This window comes from Neoarius graeffei, chromosome 25, assembly GCF_027579695.1.
Source record: "Neoarius graeffei isolate fNeoGra1 chromosome 25, fNeoGra1.pri, whole genome shotgun sequence".
Taxonomy (NCBI): domain Eukaryota; kingdom Metazoa; phylum Chordata; class Actinopteri; order Siluriformes; family Ariidae; genus Neoarius; species Neoarius graeffei.
The window spans coordinates 15,090,436-15,108,922 of NC_083593.1; the positions used below are offsets into that span (position 1 = coordinate 15,090,436).

The window sequence follows — 18,487 nt, forward strand, 5'->3', positions numbered from 1 at the left end:
CCATGCACTACACTTTGAACAGGGTGCGGAAGAGTTTTTGCCCATTATATGGAGATGTGTATTGAATTTGTGGTCATTTTACATTGTGACACTTTATGTGAATAATGATAACAATAATAACAATAATGAAAAAGATAAAAATGACTTCTTGTTTATTGTCCATGCACCGTACATTGTTTAATAGTAATAGAATTGAGTGATTAGATTCAAGTGTTATTTAGATGTTATTAGAGGGTTTTTTTTTTCTGGGGGGGGCGCCAAAACTCAATCTCGCCTAGGGCAGCCAAAGACCTAGAGCTGGCCCTGTAGCCATGTCGCACTTATGCTGCTCACAAAGTAAAAATTAAAATATAAATAAATAAATAAAAAAGCTTTTTTTGGTGGGGTGCAGAGGATGGTGGCTTGTTTGATGTGCAACTACACAGACCAATAAAGCCGTGTCAATCTGGAAAAAAGTGATGAATGTTTTGTTCCATGTTATTTATTGAAGGTCTAACATTACTTGCAACTTGGGAGAATAATGGGAGAGAAAATTACCATTCTGTTGCAGACCGAGAGGAATGAGATTGATTCTCAGGTAGGTTAGTGCCCTCCGGCCCCTAATTTTATATACTTAGCAAACATTAATAATTCAAATTTGCCTGGGTGGTTAACATTTTTTTGTGGTTTACACAGATTTTAAAGATGAAGTCTTTAAAACTTGAATTTGTCCTTTATAAATAAAAGTTCTTTTTCCTTGTTGGTGGAAAGAACCACATTTCTCTAGTTGCGCGCCAATACCAGATACACACACGCCAAAAAAGCCCGATCTGCTTCTCTCTCTCACACACCAAGTGTTTTGTCTTGGACATATTCTGAAAACTCACTTTCAGTGCTTGTGCACATGCGTGTGGGTATCTGATGTGCCGACCTCCCCATATCAAGTTAGTTTCTCATCTCATTATCTCTAGCCGCTTTATCCTTCTACAGGGTCGCAGGCAAGCTGGAGCCTATCCCAGCTGACTACGGGCGAAAGGCGGGGTACACCCTGGACAAGTCGCCAGGTCATCACAGGGCTGACACATAGACACAGACAACCATTCACACCTACGGTCGATTTAGTCACCAGTTAACCTAACCTGCAAATACGACTATCGACCTTTAAAGCACTGAATGGTTTCGCACCACAGTACCCGAGTGAACTTCTGGTCCTTTATGACCCGCCACACCTACTTGGATCAAAAAGTGCAGGCTAACTGTTGGTACCTCATATAGTGAAGGCTACATCAGGGGGCAGAGCCTTTTCTTATAAAGCCCCGCAGTTACAGAACAGCCTTCCAAGTAGTGTTCGGGACTCAGACACCATCTCGGTGTTTAAGTCTAGGCTGAAAAGATCTGTTTAGTCAAGCTTTTTGTTAACAGTTATTAGGTAAAGGAGTAGATCTGGAGGGTCCTCAGGCATAGTGTGTTCTGGTAAACTGGGATGTATGGATGCTGCACCCCCCTCATTCACTAGGGTTTGTTGACGGTGTAGTGGCTGCTGCTTTATGTCTCAGGGCTCCCTCATGGCTGTTACCTTCTGGCTCTCCCCTTTCAGTTATGCCGTCATAGTTAGTTTTGCCAGAGTCCCTGCTCGCACTCTGAAAAATGTATCCTGTTCTTACTCAGTAGGTGACACCAGGCATACCTAACAACCTGTGTTCTCTCTCTCTCTCTCTCTCTCTCTCTCTCCCCCCCCTTCCCTCTGAGTTACAAGTCAATCCTGAGACACCAGCAAGATGTTGACCTCTTCTGCTCCTCAGACTCACCTGATCCATCCTGATGCCCTACCTCTGGCCAGAGTCTCATCACATTGCTCCTATGGAGGATGGCCCCGTATGGACAGTCCAAAGTCGTACTTGGAAGACTGTTCTGGACACTTGCAGTAAGGACATTTATGTCTGAGGACTACAGTTGACTTGCTAACTTTAGGACTGCAGTTATCATGAACAGTTTTGCAAATCAAGTTTCCATCAGTGAACAATAAATAACATCAACAAAGACTTCATGTTAAAACTATAATGATTTTCCTGGCTTCACAGTTGTACTTTGTGACTATATAGGACACAGCTATAGAAGGGAGTCATTTATATATATATTTATAATAAAAAAAAAAAAAATCACGCTATCCATCACCACCTAAATGAGGATGGGTTCCTTTTCGAGTCTGGTTCCTCTTGAGGTTTCTTCCTTGTGTTGTCTGAGGGAGTTTTTCCCTTGCCATCCTCACCACAGGCTTGCTCATCAGGGATAAAATGAACTCATGTTTAAAGTCTAACTTTCTGTAAAGCCACTTTGCGACAATGTCCGTTGTTAAAAGCGCTATAGAAATAAACTTGACTTCTGGACTGCCTATTTCAGAAAACATGGGCAGGTCAGATTTGGCTCCCCTTGCAAGGTCACGTTGAGCTTATTAGAATTATGCCGCCCTCTCATCTGAGTATCTCCACTCATGCCTTTTCAAATGAATATTCATGTGGAAAGTACCGATTGGCTGGCAAAAGAAGGGGATGGGGTGAGCAGTGGCTCATCATTTAAAGGAACAGAGGCTCATTGTCCTTTTTTTTACAGGGTCATTTAGACAGTGATAAGGATGCTGTGGTTCTTCATCCTTGTGGTATTTTGACCAAAACTGGTCACAGACATTTCATTAAGACCTCAGGGAATTGGGTCAACTTGCAGAAGAAAAATAAATCGAAAAAAACATTTTTAAAAGCATGTTCACCTTTAAAATCCAACCACTTGTGCTTGTCCCAGGAGGTGGTCTAACAGCATACTGCATGTATTTGACATTGTGAACAGTGAAATGTATATTATTTTAACCGATAATGCTCATTATCTATTGGCTATTTTGAGCAACCACAAAATAGTAAACATCGTTCAAAACTCACTGTTTGCAGTTTTAAATACATATAACAATGCATTCTTTCAAGTAGTAAAGGTATTATTCAATTAAATTATTACTTTGTTTTTTTTTAATCAAGTTGAAATGATTAGCTCCTATCGGAGGACAACTGATTTTGTAGGCAGTGGCCAGCATATCATTAAATTAATAAAATATAAAAACAATCCTATAAAAAGAACCTTACATATGTGCAAAGGACCAATAACTAAATTTTTTTTATTTATGAAAACGTTATTAATTTCCAACAGACTTGGCACTTTTAGTGAGACACGTTTTTGCCAAAGTTTCAAGAAATCAGTGATATCTCTCACTCTCTGGGCATTCTCCAGTCGGAAATGCTGCATTTCGTTTATGAAAGTTCAGGCTTCTCTCGGGTTATTTCACATACACACCAGAAACCTTCATGTGCACCAGATATTTTGTGCATGTGAGAAACTTTATTTAAAAAAGTATTACTGAATACAGTTGGGAAAGTTTTGCCCTCTGAACAAAGCAACAAAAGAAAAATGAAAGAACTGAAGATTTATCTTACCTCTTCATAGAACTTCAGCTGGGGAACGGCCTCGTCTATTTCGTTCATACAGAAATCCTTGAACAGTAGGAACCCTGAAAATAGAGGGCCATTTAGAGTACAACATTTTGACAAGGTTGAAAAGTTGCATTTATAATACATATAGAAGGAAAATGTGATATGTATTGCATTGTGTTGAGTTGACCAAAAAAAAAAAAAAAAGGGGCACATTTAAGGATGTCAGTGTCCCAAATCTAGTAGCTGGTTTGCCGTACACTTTTCAAGTGGAATAAATACATTTATGTGCAAGTTAAGAAGAAAAAGAAGCCTTTATTTTTGTCACATGTAAACTCAAGCACCGCGAAACAACAACTCTGCATTTAACCCATCTGAAGTGAACACGTGCACAGAGAGAGAGGTGTGCAGAATAAATAAATACATTTGTGGGTATTTGGATCCGTGATGCCTGCATGTTTCAGCTTTTCGATGTAATGTGATCTGCTGGTATATAAAAAAAAAAAAGTTTCAGAAAGATTGTAATGACTGCAGTTCTCTTGATTTTCATTATTAACTGTTGCGGCTGTTTGTTCGTCCAGCAACATGGCAGACTGTGCATGAAAAACAAAAACCTGTGACATCAGTGAAAGTCCTCCATATTCTACTCTAGGTTAACCACTTGCAAACAATGACCGAAAAACCTTTAACTCTGGGTAAAAATATATAAAATATTGGGACCCATTAAAAAAAAAAAAAAAAAAAAAAAAATTATATATATAATATATATATATATATATATATATATATATATATATATATATATATATATATATATATATGCATGCGCGCCAGGGACCCCAATTTGGCCAGTCATGTGGGTCCCTGGACCCAGGGAAAAAAAAAAAAAAAAAAATCCTAGCACCATCCCTGTCTAGCATATTTATTTTAACATTTTTAAATTACATGTTGGAGTGTTATATGACTGCTTTCCACCAGACAGCTGTGCAAAGCTTATGATAGCTTTGCAGCCATTTTGACTGATTTTGTGTTGTTTCCACATCCCAGCATGCTCAGGATTCTCAAAAATAATCAAATAAATCCACAAGACATGTTAAAGCTATACTGCCTTTCAGATTTTTCAAGTTTAGGTCATAAAAAGAATTTCCCCAAAACCCAATTTTTTTTTTTAGTGGACCGAAAGCTACTGAATTTGAATCACAGACTTCCAATTTTATTCTCTTTTTTTTTTTTCTTAAATAGAACAATTAAATGAATTTAGGGTCACCTGGCCCTAAATTCACCACTACTTTTTCCTGCTTCACCATGATGCAATTCAAGATACTACGTCGTGCATCACACGGTGGGCTTTCCCCGTTTGTGCAAGGCATTGTGGGATACAAATTTGAAACAGGAGAGGAAAATGAAGGACATGAACAAAACGTGAAAGACCGACTACAGTAACGGAAAGCAAGAAAAGACGTCGTCATGTTATATACGAAGGAAAGGAAACGCAGGACCAAACTAATAAATATGGGCGGTCAGCGAGCACCTCGGTGTGATCAGCTGTTTGTTTAGCGACAGAATGATGGAACTGTCAGTGCACGGTCAAGGTAAACCTGTAGAGGGCAATAATGCAACACTGGATGCCAGCTGCCAGCTGCTGTAAAACCCAAAAGGAGGAAAAAGGCAGTAAACCTGCCCATGCGCGCACAGACTTCCTCTGTCTGACTGCACGTCTGGCTTTTTTTGGCACGATGCCTGCCATGGCCTGGGTTTTTTTTTGGCGACATTACAGAAATAAAACATCCATCACAATGACCAAATTTCAGAGGGAACTAAACATCACGGACTTTATGAAATTGAAAGGTCATCTACTTTAATTAAAAGAGAGTTAAATTTTTTTTTTCTTCAGCCAGAAATAATGACCAAGTGCCTTGGTCGGCATGTGTAGTACAGCAGGCACTGGGATTCTGAATGACCAGTTGAAACTATAGTTACAGCATCAAGGTGTATTAAAGCTGTGAAGCACCTTATGCTGTGTTCACACTTATACCGGTACGAAAGTGGTATAACTGTATCGATACTTATACCGGTACAGTTTAGTGCACTTGTCCACACTAGTGAGAAATGTTTGCGGTTTTCTTTCACGGTAGTTGAAATGCGCGTGCGCGAAATGTTTCCGTGGTTACCGAGTAACTTCCTTCCGAGAAAATGGCGTGTGCGCTTTTTGTTGTCAAATGTACAGTCTGTATTTCTGGTGGTCATTTATTCAGTCGAATCGTATAAAACGCGTGAGGCAGTTGAGAAAGAAAGAAAATGAATCTCCCTTACTCCCTCTTCCCCTCCCTTTCTCCCTCTTTCCTTCTTTTCCCCTCCCCCTTTCCCCCTCCCCCTTTCTCTGCTCCATGTATCTCCATGGTCGTTTTGAGCCATTTTGATGTTTTATTTACAGCTGGAAAGCACGGGCGTATTGTATGAATAACCCGGAAGACGTAGGAATGGTTCATTGCGCTTGCGCATTATATTTGAATCGATACAGAGCTGCTTCATCTGTCCACACTACAGCAAAGTGCTACAGTACAGATACTGTACCGGTACGAAACTCATACATTTGTGGGTTTCGTACCGATACAGTACCGGTATAGTTGTTAGTGTGGACAGGTGTTGCAGTACGAAAGTAGTTTCGTATCGGTACAAAATCCCTAGTGTGGACAGGGTATTAGGTTTACAGATCCAAAAATAAAAACTTTTTTGCAAACCAGTAAGAATCTACTTGCCTGTGGAGCAAATAAGAAGAAAAACTACTAGTCCAAATAGGAAGTTTACTTATTCTGGGTGCCTGGGCTACTGATTGCACCAACTGGATTCAGGGATGATTAGCTTCAAAGGGCCAAGTGCAGGAGTGTAGTATTTCACAATGGTAAAAGGGACTGCCTTTCCATATTACATCATTATTCATGGAGAAGTAGAAAGGGTAACCCATTAGAAATTAAATTAAGAGGGCATTGCACCACAACTTGAAAGGGCTTTCTTCAAATGACTGCCTTGACTGTCTCAGTTCCATTCCTCTGTACCCTGCCCGCTGCACTTTAACACTCGAAGGCCAACTGCCGACTGTTTACTGTTCAACGTAACATTTGCAGAACTTGTAAGCCATTAAACAGCCAGTCACATAATGGTGATGTGATGCGTTTGTGGGAAGTGCAGAGTGGGTGGGTGGGTGTCAGGTAGCAGTAAAGACAAATCAAAACTGCCAGCAAAGATCAGCCTTATTGTTCCCATAGCAACAATAATAGGTTCCACTCTGCAGGAGGAAGAAAAAGAAAATGCAGCAGCGAGAATATGGCAGCGAATATCTGAACCAAAATTATCCATTTCACAGCATGTGAGAAAAAGGGCAAAGGGGGAATAAAAGCACATGAATGATTCAGAGAAGTGCGTGTTGCTAAGTGATTGCTTTACTGATGCAAGACAAAGTTTCAGAGCAAGTCACAAGGGGAGGGCTTCAAAAGGGACAGGGCTAGACCAAAAAAAAAAAAAAAAAAATCTTGGAACCAGGGATGCACAAATCACTAGTCCAAACACTGGGACAAGATTATTATGCACAGAGGTCTGCTGTACTGCAGCCATTCTGGCTTTTACTGGTAGCATTAATTAACTTACAAGGATACCGGGTGCTCCGGTCCCCCCACCCCACCCCACCCCCAGAGTCCAAAGACATGTAGGTTAACTGGTAGCTTTAAATTGACCCTAGGTGTGAATGAATGGTTGGTTGTCTCCACATCCCAGCATGTGATGGGCTCCAGCTTGCCTGAAACCCTGCACAGGATACATGGTTACTGATAATGGATGGATGACTTCAGAATTGCAGAACATACTTTTTACAGAATTAAAATACGTTTATCCGTTCTTGAGATATTACAAATCAAAAAGATATTGGGGTGGGTGGGGGAGCTTAATTTTTAGAAAACTGCTGTAATATTATGCATGAGGAAAACATGGTCCAAAATGGGCTGAATTAACAAATGAGAGCAAATCTTTTTCTCTTAACTTTATTTTTCAATATATTGACATGGAAACTGGCAGGCACATAAATGGCTGTACACTGAATACAAAAAGTTTGAAAAATTAGTAAAAAAAAAAATTACGCAAGTTATTTTAAGTCACATTATGATAATTAGGTAAAAATGTTAGTCGGTACACCAAGTTTCACCAAATGGCTTTATTTGTGCAATATAAAGCTGATCTTAACCCTGCTTTATACATGACAAAGAAGGAGAAATCAATGTTAATTATAAAATATGCATAAATAAGCACTGAATGTCATTCACATCCATCATTCTCTATCAAAATAATTATTTCTAATAGCCTCTTTGTGCTCTGTAGGCCTTTATTTCTAAGTACTCATTTCTACTAGTGCTTATATGAAAGAATGTGTTCTGGATCATGGCTGGACACAGTTGTGGTCGGAAGTTTACATACACTCATGGGCATGATCATCATGGTAATTTTGGGCTATTAATGACTTCCTTGAACTGTTCTTTTTCCAGGGTGGAATGATTGTACAGCGTACATCTTTAATGACTTCAAAACACTACTTAAAAATACTTAGTACTTTTGCACTACTCCTTCACTGCCTTATCTTTTTCTCTTTATACATTTTGCTGCCGTAACAATGTAAATTTCCCCTTGTGGGATCTTAAACAAGAATTGAGTGCACAAGTTTGAATTTATTTTGGATTTTCTCTAATCCAACACAGGGCAGGCACGCATACATTTAAAATTTGTTAAGTGGAGCTGAAGGTTCTACAGTCAGTGCGTTTACATGCACATAGAGAGAATCGAATTTCTGCCGTTGCTCGACTGAAATCGAAGTTCAAAATGCCATGTATACACCTTAATTCAGCTGAAATTGAACCGAACTTGATTTCTTGGAATCGAGCTACACGACCTAGATTATGCGATTTCTGCCGAGCTACTTAGTGCATGTAAACCCTATTGAGCTACGTATTCGAGCTACTTACTTCAGCACTGCCCCTTCCGGAAGTGACGAGACCACAAGCGGGAAACACAACAGCCTCGGTCGGCATGAATCTTTTCTTTTTGTGGCATTGTTTGCACTGTTAAAATTTAGCTCACTTACTGTACCACCAAAGTATAGCTGTGAATTGTGTACATAAACAAGTCATTATATATATATATATATATATATATATATATATATATATATATATATATATATATATATATATATATTTGTGTGTGTGTGTGTGTGTGTGTGTGTGTGTGTATATATATATATATATATATATATATATATATATATCCATCCAACATCTGAAGAATGTCAATAAAAACAAAACAATTGAACTTGTGTGTTTATTAAGACAAGTTAAATTGTAAGCAAAAAAAAAAAAAATTAAGCAAAAAATGGACTTTAGAAAAATATACAATTGTGCAAAATAAGTTGTCTTACAAAACATTGGTCTGCGCAGGACAGTTTGTAGCCATACAGTGTTAGAGCAAGCCTAACAGCTTGAGCACGGAACTTGTGAACACGGAACTGCCAGATTGGGCGGTTTTAAGTGCATTTTGGCAGATTTGAACATGTTTTGGGCTGGAAAACATCAGCAGTATCTGGCAACACTGCTGATGACTTTGTTTATACTCTTGAATAGCTCTTCTTCATGACGACAACCGGAAGTGTACCAACACGATGGGGCGTGTAGCGCCACCTGTGGCTCGGGTGCACAATGTACCTCACACAATAGCTCGATTTGCTTGTGTGCATGTAGGATTGGATTTCTCTGGCACCCCTGCTGGGACCCTTTGCTCGATTACCGACAGCAGCTCGATTTGGATGTGCATGTAAACGTACTGAGTGTCGTAACTTGCCAAGGCCTATTAACTTTTTGTTTAGTGATCATGATGGACTATGACTGGTAGTTTCTTTGCCAGCATAAAAAGGATTTGCACTCATTGGATTGACCGATACTCTGAACCATAGGAAAGTCCAAGGAACTCAGTGAAGATCCAAGAAGGAGAATTGTAGATTTACACAAGTTGGGAAGGTCTGTTGGAGCCATTTCTAAACAATTGCAGATTCCAAGATCATCAGTTCAAACAACTGGACACAAGTTATTCAGCTGCGTTACCACTTTGGCAAGGTCTGGAAGAAGACCCAAACGGTCATCCTCAGATGAGAGGAAATTGGTTAGGATGTTCAGGAACAACCCAGGAACCACCAAGGCTCAAGCCTGCCATGAACTGGAAACTGCTGGAACACCAGCATCACTGTAAACATCGATATGGACTGAGAGGGTGCCGACCAAGAAAGAAGCCCCTGCTCCAAAATCAACACCTTCAAGCTTGACTGAAATTTGCAGCTGCCCACATGAACAAGCCAAATGCCTTCTGGAGAAAAGTTATGATCAGACAAGACAAAGATTGAGCTATTTGGCCACAATGACAAGAGGCATGTTTGAACGAGTACAGGTGAGGCTTTCAAACCCACGAACACTACTAACTCAAGCATGGTGGTGGTAGCAACATCATGCTCTGGGGCCATTTTGATGCCAGTGGTACTGGCACATTGCACAAAGTGGATGGAATAACAAAGGAGGACGACTACCTCCAAATTCTTCAACTTCACCTTAAATCAACAGCTAGATGGTTGAAACTTGGACACAATTGGGTGTTCCAACAGGAGAGTGATCCCAAAACACACCAAAACTGGTTTTGGAATGAATAAAGCAGGCTAAAGGCCAATTTATGCTGACAACCCAGTCCTCGCAGATAGCGTCGCAGACAGTGTCTGCGTAGCCCCCCCCCACCTTCGCAGACGCTCTGTGCGCACCTCCCAAAAATTGTGACCACCGCAGAAGCCTCGCAGACAGCATCGCAGACAAGAGGGCTCTGATTGGTCCACTCTACATCCGCTGTACACGCACTTCCGCTTCCCTACTTTCCCGGTTTGGTTTGTTTTCACGACCGCCATTTTTAAAAACACGAGCGAAGATGGAGCAGCACGAAGAGCGGTTGATCGAGGAAGTACGTACATCTATACGACTCCAGTTCTTGTCATTATAAGTAACCGGAGGATAAACACTCCACTAACCACACCCACCAACTACTCCTAGCGATTTCGCGACTTCACGCCCCCTTGCGTTGTGGCAGTGAATAACATCGCGCATGCCTATTACTCCCCGCTCAACGATAAATTACAACTGTCTGCGAAAAGCTATCTGCGAAAGCCTTGTCGCAAGAGCATGCAGAGGCCTTAAGATTAAGCTTCTGGAATGGCCTTCCCAAAGCCCCGACCTCAATCCTATTGAAAATTTGTGGACTACTCTTAAAAGTCGGGTCTGTGCCAGGAAGCCAACCTATTTAAATGAACTCTACCAATTTTGCCAAGAAGAGTGGTCAAATATCCAGCCAGAATTATGCCAGAAGCTTGGTGATGGCTACCCAAAGTGTCTGGTCGAGGTGCAACTTGCTAAGGGACATTTAACAAAATAGTGGGAGTCTATGTATATATTTGAGCCTGCCTGTACAACTTTGACCCTGTGTGGATTAGAATTTATTTTGGATTTTCTCTAACTTGTGCACTCAATTCTTGTTTTTTGAAGTCATTAAAAGGTGTACACTGTACAATTATCCCACCCTGGAAAAAGAACAGTTCAAGGAAAATCATTAACAGTCCAAAATTACCATGACATGCCCATGATGAGGGAGAGTGAGTGAGAAAGGGTGTGTGTGTCGCACACAATACACGCGTATGTATTTAACAGTTATTCCACGAAATAGAGTCAGATACGTGCCAATAGCCAGCGAGGCATACTGCATTACTGTGGAATTATCGGACGCAAAACCACACGTACAAACTTGCACTTTAAATCTTTGATAGTACATCTCACTATAGTTTTATCACCCAGGTGTAAGCTCAAGGACATCATACTTGTTTTTGTTAAAAATATTTGCTGTACTGTGGTCTCTATTCAGAATTGGTGACTGACAACCCAAAATTCTGGTCAATATTTATACCAGAAAAATTGCACATACTCAGACTTCATCTACGCACATGCTAAAATCACTTCCATGTAGTTCACACCTCTGTGTTGACCTGGTTTGAATAGAAGTGACGAACGGTTTTTCCAAATCACATTTACATCACTGCCTTTCAGCATGACATAATCCCAGTACATCAAAACGTCAGACACCACCAGACTTCGTGCTCGAGTCAATATCTTGCAAAAGAATTTCTACATGAGAATTGCGCATTACCTGCTTCTCCTGTGCCTTTGTTTTCAGCAAACAATTCTCAAGCAAGTTCTGAACAGCGCTTACTGCACGTCCCGAATTATGGTCGAGGTCTGAATACTGATGTGCATAATTTCACAAGTAAAACCCTCACTGCATGCTCAACTTAAAATATTGCCCTGTAGAGCCTTAAAGAGACAAGCTGTCCTCCAGTGTTAATGGATTAAGAAATTAAATCAGACTGTAGTACGAGAATCACCACACTTTCCCTGCCTACCAGAGTGCAGCCATTCTCCCCCCCAAGCATCTTAACACCAGCTCTTAATTTTAACTATACCCACAAGGAACAGTAAAGCTTTGGGGGGGAGGGGGGGGGGGGTCTTCCATATCTTCTCTGCTCCCATCTTTCCCTTCCATGTTATCTCTTTGAAACTCATCTCCTCTGAGGCCAGGGCCTATCCCTTTCTCAAGAGCTGAGGAGTGTGTTACTCTTCCGGGCAAGTACTGTACACAGAGCTAGCTGTTTACAGTGAGGATCATATTTCAGGGACAGTGCGTAAGAGGAAGAAGCTCATGCAAAATGGTGCTGTTCACCTCCCATAATTCTGAAATAATTAAGAAGGAACATTCATTCATTTAAAAAAAAAAAAAAGCCATTTGATCACAAATTTAAGACCCCCCCCCAAAAAAAAACCCCATCGGGCTCTCAGTTGAACATTTGTCCTTATGACTGTTGGACATTTAACACGCAATGTTTTTCAGAGGGTGACAGTAGAAATCCTGTTCTACTTCAGCATGCACGCAAGTCATGTGATCAGCTAGCCATCTTGAACTAAATGGAAAAATAATTTGAACCAGGGACTCTCATTAGCTTGCTTCCTTAGCTGTGCTTAGAGATGAAAGTGGAGCAAAGAAAAAAAAAATCCTGAACTTTTGAAAGTAAAACTAAGATTTTTTTGGGGGGGTGGGTGGGGGGGGGGGGTGGGGGGGCAGCTACGTCCCCCGAAAATATTTTAATACGCAAAATCCTGCATTCTAGTACTTTTCACTAAAACAAGTTATAACTTAAGCCTTTTCTTTCATGTAAATTAATGATTAACATGTCAAAAATATCAAATTTAATTCCCCTAGTTAACGAGTAATTTTCAGGAGTGCGTTTAGAAAACGCTGTGATTTTCCTGGCTACACAGTTCGTTACTTTGGGGGGGGGGGGGGGGGGGGGGATCACAGGTGAAGGTAAACTCAGCAAAATGCCAAAACAGTACTGTTAAAAAGTAAAGGTCTGTAAGAGTTTCTAAAGCTTACAGGTTTCAATGTTGGGGACATTGATAAACGAGGCTCAATCTTTTAGTAGAGTTGTGCGTTTGCATAAGCTAAAGCAGGGCAACGTGAGGAAACAAACCAGAATAAGTTACTATTGCGGACATTTAGCAAACTTCAGCTAGCCTTCACCAGAGACAAAATGGATCAATTTTTAGTACCTAAAGCTACAGTGAGTGAGGAGACAGAGTCTGGGCCAAGCAAAAAACCAGACCCTCCAGGATTTCGCGATGTTGCAAGTCGCAAATTCAACCAATCCCCGCGAATTCAGGGCGGTGTTGCAATTATATCCAATCACCGCAACCTTCCCGCAAATTTGACCAATCGTTGGCGTCGTCTTGAGGTGACGTCAACAAACTACCTTCCGCCTTACTACCGTGTATACGTTCAAGAGAAGCAGCATGCGCGCAGTGTTGCCAGATTGGGCGGTTTTTGAACACATTTTGTACTGGAAAACGTCAGCAGTATCTGGCAACACTGCATGTGCGAGTCAATGTTTATATAGGCTTAAATTCTGTTACTGAAAGTGTGTTATGTTTACAGTGAAGGACTGTGTGCACTTTACATTTTTTTACTTAATACAAGAAATTAATGGATGCCAACATTTTTGCCAAAATGGTATTTTATTTTCCATTGTTTAGGCAGCTCCAGCATCATACTGTGAGATTCTGTTCAAACTTTTTTTTTTTCTTCTATGAAGCCTGAGCCATTTATTTTATTAGTTTATAATTATTGTTTAATTTAGTCTTCAGGAGAAACTGCCTGCACACAGCACTAGTATTAATAGTTTTTTTCTTACATGAAAGCTGAGGCATTTATATTATATTTTAAGGTAACTTCATGTTGTGCTGTGAGGTTCTATGCACTTTAACTTTTGAACCAACAGGTGCATTTGGATAAGTAAAGCCTATTTTTCTGCATTTTTGTAGTCCTGGTAATCTTTTATATTGGTAAAGTTGTTTATAGGACCATTTCTCAGTGTCTTTTTTTTTTTAAATCAATAGTTTTTCAGTAATAACTTAATATTTAACATACTCAATTTTAAATCACAAAGAGAAAATCGCAACAATTTCTTGCAACTTTCACTTCCTCTCGCAATGTCATCGCAACAGAAACCTAAAAAACACCACAACTTTCATCGCAATTTTTTGGAAAATCCCCCGCAACAGACATTTTAGCCCGCAACAATCACAAAAAAGGCCCGCGAAATCCTGGGGGACTGAAAAAAGAAGTATGACCACGATTATTTAAAGTTTGGATTTTCATGGACTGGATCTGAAGATGCTTCACTGCCAGTGTGTTGTCTGCCAAGAGGTGCTAGCTAACGATGCTATGAGACGTTTAAAATGTGTAAAACAAGATGTTTTAAAAAGAAAAGCACATACATTTAAAATTTGTAAAAGATGTTTTAAAAAGCACAGATGTTTAAAATGTGTAAAAGTGTACAACCATTTTTTTTTTTTTTAAATACGAATGGAACATTAAGTATAGCAACAAAAATTGAGAGGGGGGGGGGCGCTGTTTATTTGCTCTCTGAGGGGGGGGGGCTGACTCTCCCACACTTTGAAAACCCCTGAGCTAAAGTGAACTAAACATTTCCAATTCATATTTATGCGAGTTGAAGCCAATTGTTTACATTAGTTCGTATTGTCTGTAAATTTAAAGGTCCCATGGCATGAAATTTTCACTTTCTGAGGTTTTTTAACGTTAAAAGGAGTTCCTCTGACCTTCTTAAGTTACCCCAGTGGCTAGAAATTTCATAATGTGTAAACCAAACTATACCCAACATTTGAGAATGGCACGTCAAAACGGCGCGTTGATAAACTCTTCCCTTGCCTACGTCAGCAAGGGAGATGATCCCCACGCCCCCCCTCTGGATTCCCACCTACTGTATGGATTGCCCACCCAGCTCAAAAGTTGCCACCAAACATGGAAGTTGCGCTGTACATGGATGTGACAACACAGAAAGGAGTCTGTTTTTACTGCCGACGGGAGAGCCCCTGAAGACGCAGTGGCTTAATTTTATTTACTCCAATAATACGCCATCGAGTCTACCTAAGACGGTGTATGTTTGTCAGAAGCATTTTCCTGATGAATGTTTCCACAACTTGGGACAGTGCAGGGCAGGTTTTGCACATCAACTGTCACTGAAGCCTGGGTCCGTACCAAGCATCCCTGCCGCATCAGCCACAAACACCGAACAAGTAAGTGTATAACTTAAGTCGTTTTGCCGTGTTTTAAAATCTGTGCCACGTTAGCCTTGCAATGGCTACATTAGCTGTGCAGCTAACCGCTTCCTGCAGTTAGCCAGGTACTCTGCGCTACAAAACCAAAAAGCATGCAGCATGCTCTGTTATAATAGCCAATCAAAACAGTTTTTACAAAGACACCCACATTCTTTTTTTTAAGTCACTCGTTCATTTTATTTGTTTGTTCAGTGAAAACCCAAACATTTGTTGAATTTATTTTATGTCCTCGCGTCGCACCTTAATGACGTCAGCGCGCGGTATTTTTCCCTTCGCGGTTTGCTCCTTCTCTCTCGCCATAGTAAGACACCCACATCCGCTTGTTCTGACCCACTGGAGGTAGCGTCACAGTGCTGTTAGCCAATCAGAGGTAACACGTTTACATGTCATGAATATTAATGATAAGACCCGCCCCCACCCTCTACCCTTCCCCGCCTCCTGCTTCTCATTAGCAAAACGACGCACTGGGAAAAGTGCTGAAATGGGGCTTTTTCCCAGGAGGCTATATCTACGTGCCGAGGGTTCATTTCGAGAAAGGCTGCGGATATAACATCTGGAAACCTCCACGAGCCCGTTTAAAGCATCAACAAACCACCATGCCATGGGACCTTTAAACACACCAATGAATACCAAATTTCTCATGCAAATCAGGGGCGTACGGTGTGTGTGTCAGTCACACACTGACTGGCAGCCCGAGTACATTATGTAACAAAAAAATAATTACCATTCAGGGCTCTACATTAACTTTTGAAACCACTTGTCCTGTCGGGCAAGTTGAAAGGAAATTTACTTGTCCGAATGTGAAGTTGACTTGTCCGAAGAAAAATTTGGGGGGGGGGGAACCACCACACAAACTATTTGTAATGAACTAATTTCACCAGAATTACTTTAACATAAGAGCAATTCCAGCGTTATGGACGTGACACTTGAACTCAAAATGGCAACAAATGACCCAGTGCATGTTTTATTGTCTCCCAGTATTTAAACAGGTGTTGCATATTTTAAGGCTGTACCATACTGGAGAAGTGATAGAACAAGAACAATTCCCATAGTACATCTAGGGCATGCCAGAAAATGTCAATAAAAGATGCGTTATGGATGTGACAGAAAAAGTATCACTTTTCTTGGGTGACTGTACATTTTTATCACACTCTGTGAAATTGTAAACCTAATGTCGAAATGGAGATATCCATTTGATAGAGGGGTCCAAGGTGAATATTAAAAAAAATCTTTGTTTAAAATATTTTGTATTTCATGCAGAGTTTCGGAAGGAAAAGTCAGCGTTATGGATGTGACGAAATTCTGTTATGGATGTGACGCGTCTGAAATAGACATGGCATATGTTTAGAAAATCAGCAATTTAACCACCATAACCCTTTGAAAAACTCTAAATATCAGCTAAAACTATCAAAGTTCTTAAATGATATTTAGGATGGCTATTGTTTTGCTGTTTTGTGGATTTTAGCATACATTTCTGTGGCTTGTGGCAATAATATAGAATTGTACATGATCATAGTTATTCGTGTCATTAGCTAAAGTAGTGAAGGCGAAGGGAACAATTCTTGTGACAAATTGGTTCAACTTATTCACATCTGTAAAATACAGGCCTAGGTGATATCTCTGGGAGTGGTTTTGATGTATTACTTGTTGCTTTATTTTTGCATGGTGAGGTTGACATTTACATGGAATTGCCCATAATCTATTCACTGCAGAAAAAAATTGGACTCCAATCATTAATGAGAAATTGAAAACCAGAAAATTAAAATTATACTGTATATTTTTCATTTTTTAAATCAACTTTAAATATATATCCTCCACTGATTAATTGTTGTTGTCTAATTATTCATTGTGGCTCCTGTTTGGTATTTAATGGTTGCGATGAAAGTTGCGGTGTTTTTTAGGTTTTTGTTGCGATTACATTGTGGGAGGAAGTGAAAGTTGCGAGAAATTGTTGCGATTTTCTCTTTGTGATTAAAATTGAGTGATATGTTAAATATTAAATTATTACTGAAAAACTATTGACTTAAAAAAAAAAAAAAAACACTGAGAAATGATCCTATAAACAACTTTACCAATATAAAAGATTACCAGGACTACAAAAATGCAGAAAAATAGGCTTTAGAGCAATTCCAGCGTTATGGACGTGACACTTGAACTCAAAATGGCAACAAATGACCCAGTGCATGTTTTATTGTCTCCCAGTATTTAAACAGGTGTTGCATATTTTAAGGCTGTACCATACTGGAGAAGTGATAGAACAAGAACAATTCCCATAGTACATCTAGGGCATGCCAGAAAATGCCAATAAAAGATGCGTTATGGACGTGACAGAAAAAGTATATCACTTTTCTTGGGTGACTGTACATTTTTATCAAACTCTGTGAAATTGTAAACCTAATGTCGAAATGGAGATATCCATTTGATAGAGGGGTCCAAGGTGAATATTAAAAAAATCTTTGTTTAAAATATTTTGTATTTCATGCAGAGTTTCGGAAGGAAAAGTCAGCGTTATGGATGTGACGAAATTCCGTTATGGATGTGACGCGTCTGAAATAGACATGGCATATGTTTAGAAAATCAGCAATTTAACCACCATAACCCTTTGAAAAACTCTCTAAATATCAGCTAAAACTATCAAAGTTCTTAAATAATATTTAGGATGGCTATTGTTTTGCTGTTTTGTGGATTTTAGCATACATTTCTGTGGCTTGTGGCAATAATATAGAATTGTACATGATCAAAGTTGATTTTAGCTTGGGGTTTACATTATAAAAAAGAAAGACTGACAGTGACATATTAGGTTGGTTACAAATTGGTTCAACTTATTCACATCTGTAAAATACAGGCCTAGGTGATCTCTGGGAGTGGTTTTGATGTTGCTTTATTTTTGCATGGTGAGGTTGACATTTACATGGAATTGCCCTTTACTTATCCAAATGCACCTGTTGGTTCAAAAGTTAAAGTGCATAGAACCTCACAGCACAACATGAAGTTACCTTAAAATATAATATAAATGCCTCAGCTTTCATGCAAGAAAAAAAAAAACCTAATACTAGTACTGTGTGGAGGCAGTCTCTCCTGAAGACTAAATTAAACAATAATTATAAACTAATAAAATAAATGGCTCAGGCTTCATAGAAGAAAACACAATTTGAACAGAATCTCACAGTATGATGCTGAAGCTGCCTAAACAATGGAAAATAAAATACCATTTTGGCAAAAATGTTGGCA

The 18,487-nt window shown here is 39.7% G+C and overlaps 1 protein-coding gene across 1 annotated transcript in view; it reads right to left on the minus strand.

The window, feature by feature from the left end:
* grk3 (G protein-coupled receptor kinase 3) overlaps positions 1-18,487 on the minus strand; it is a 188,574-nt gene that overhangs the window by 64,213 nt on the left and 105,874 nt on the right. Inside the window, exon 3 of the mRNA XM_060908817.1 lies at positions 3,456-3,529. Coding sequence (XP_060764800.1) covers positions 3,456-3,529 — 74 coding nt within the window. The remainder of the gene's footprint in view (positions 1-3,455; positions 3,530-18,487) is intronic.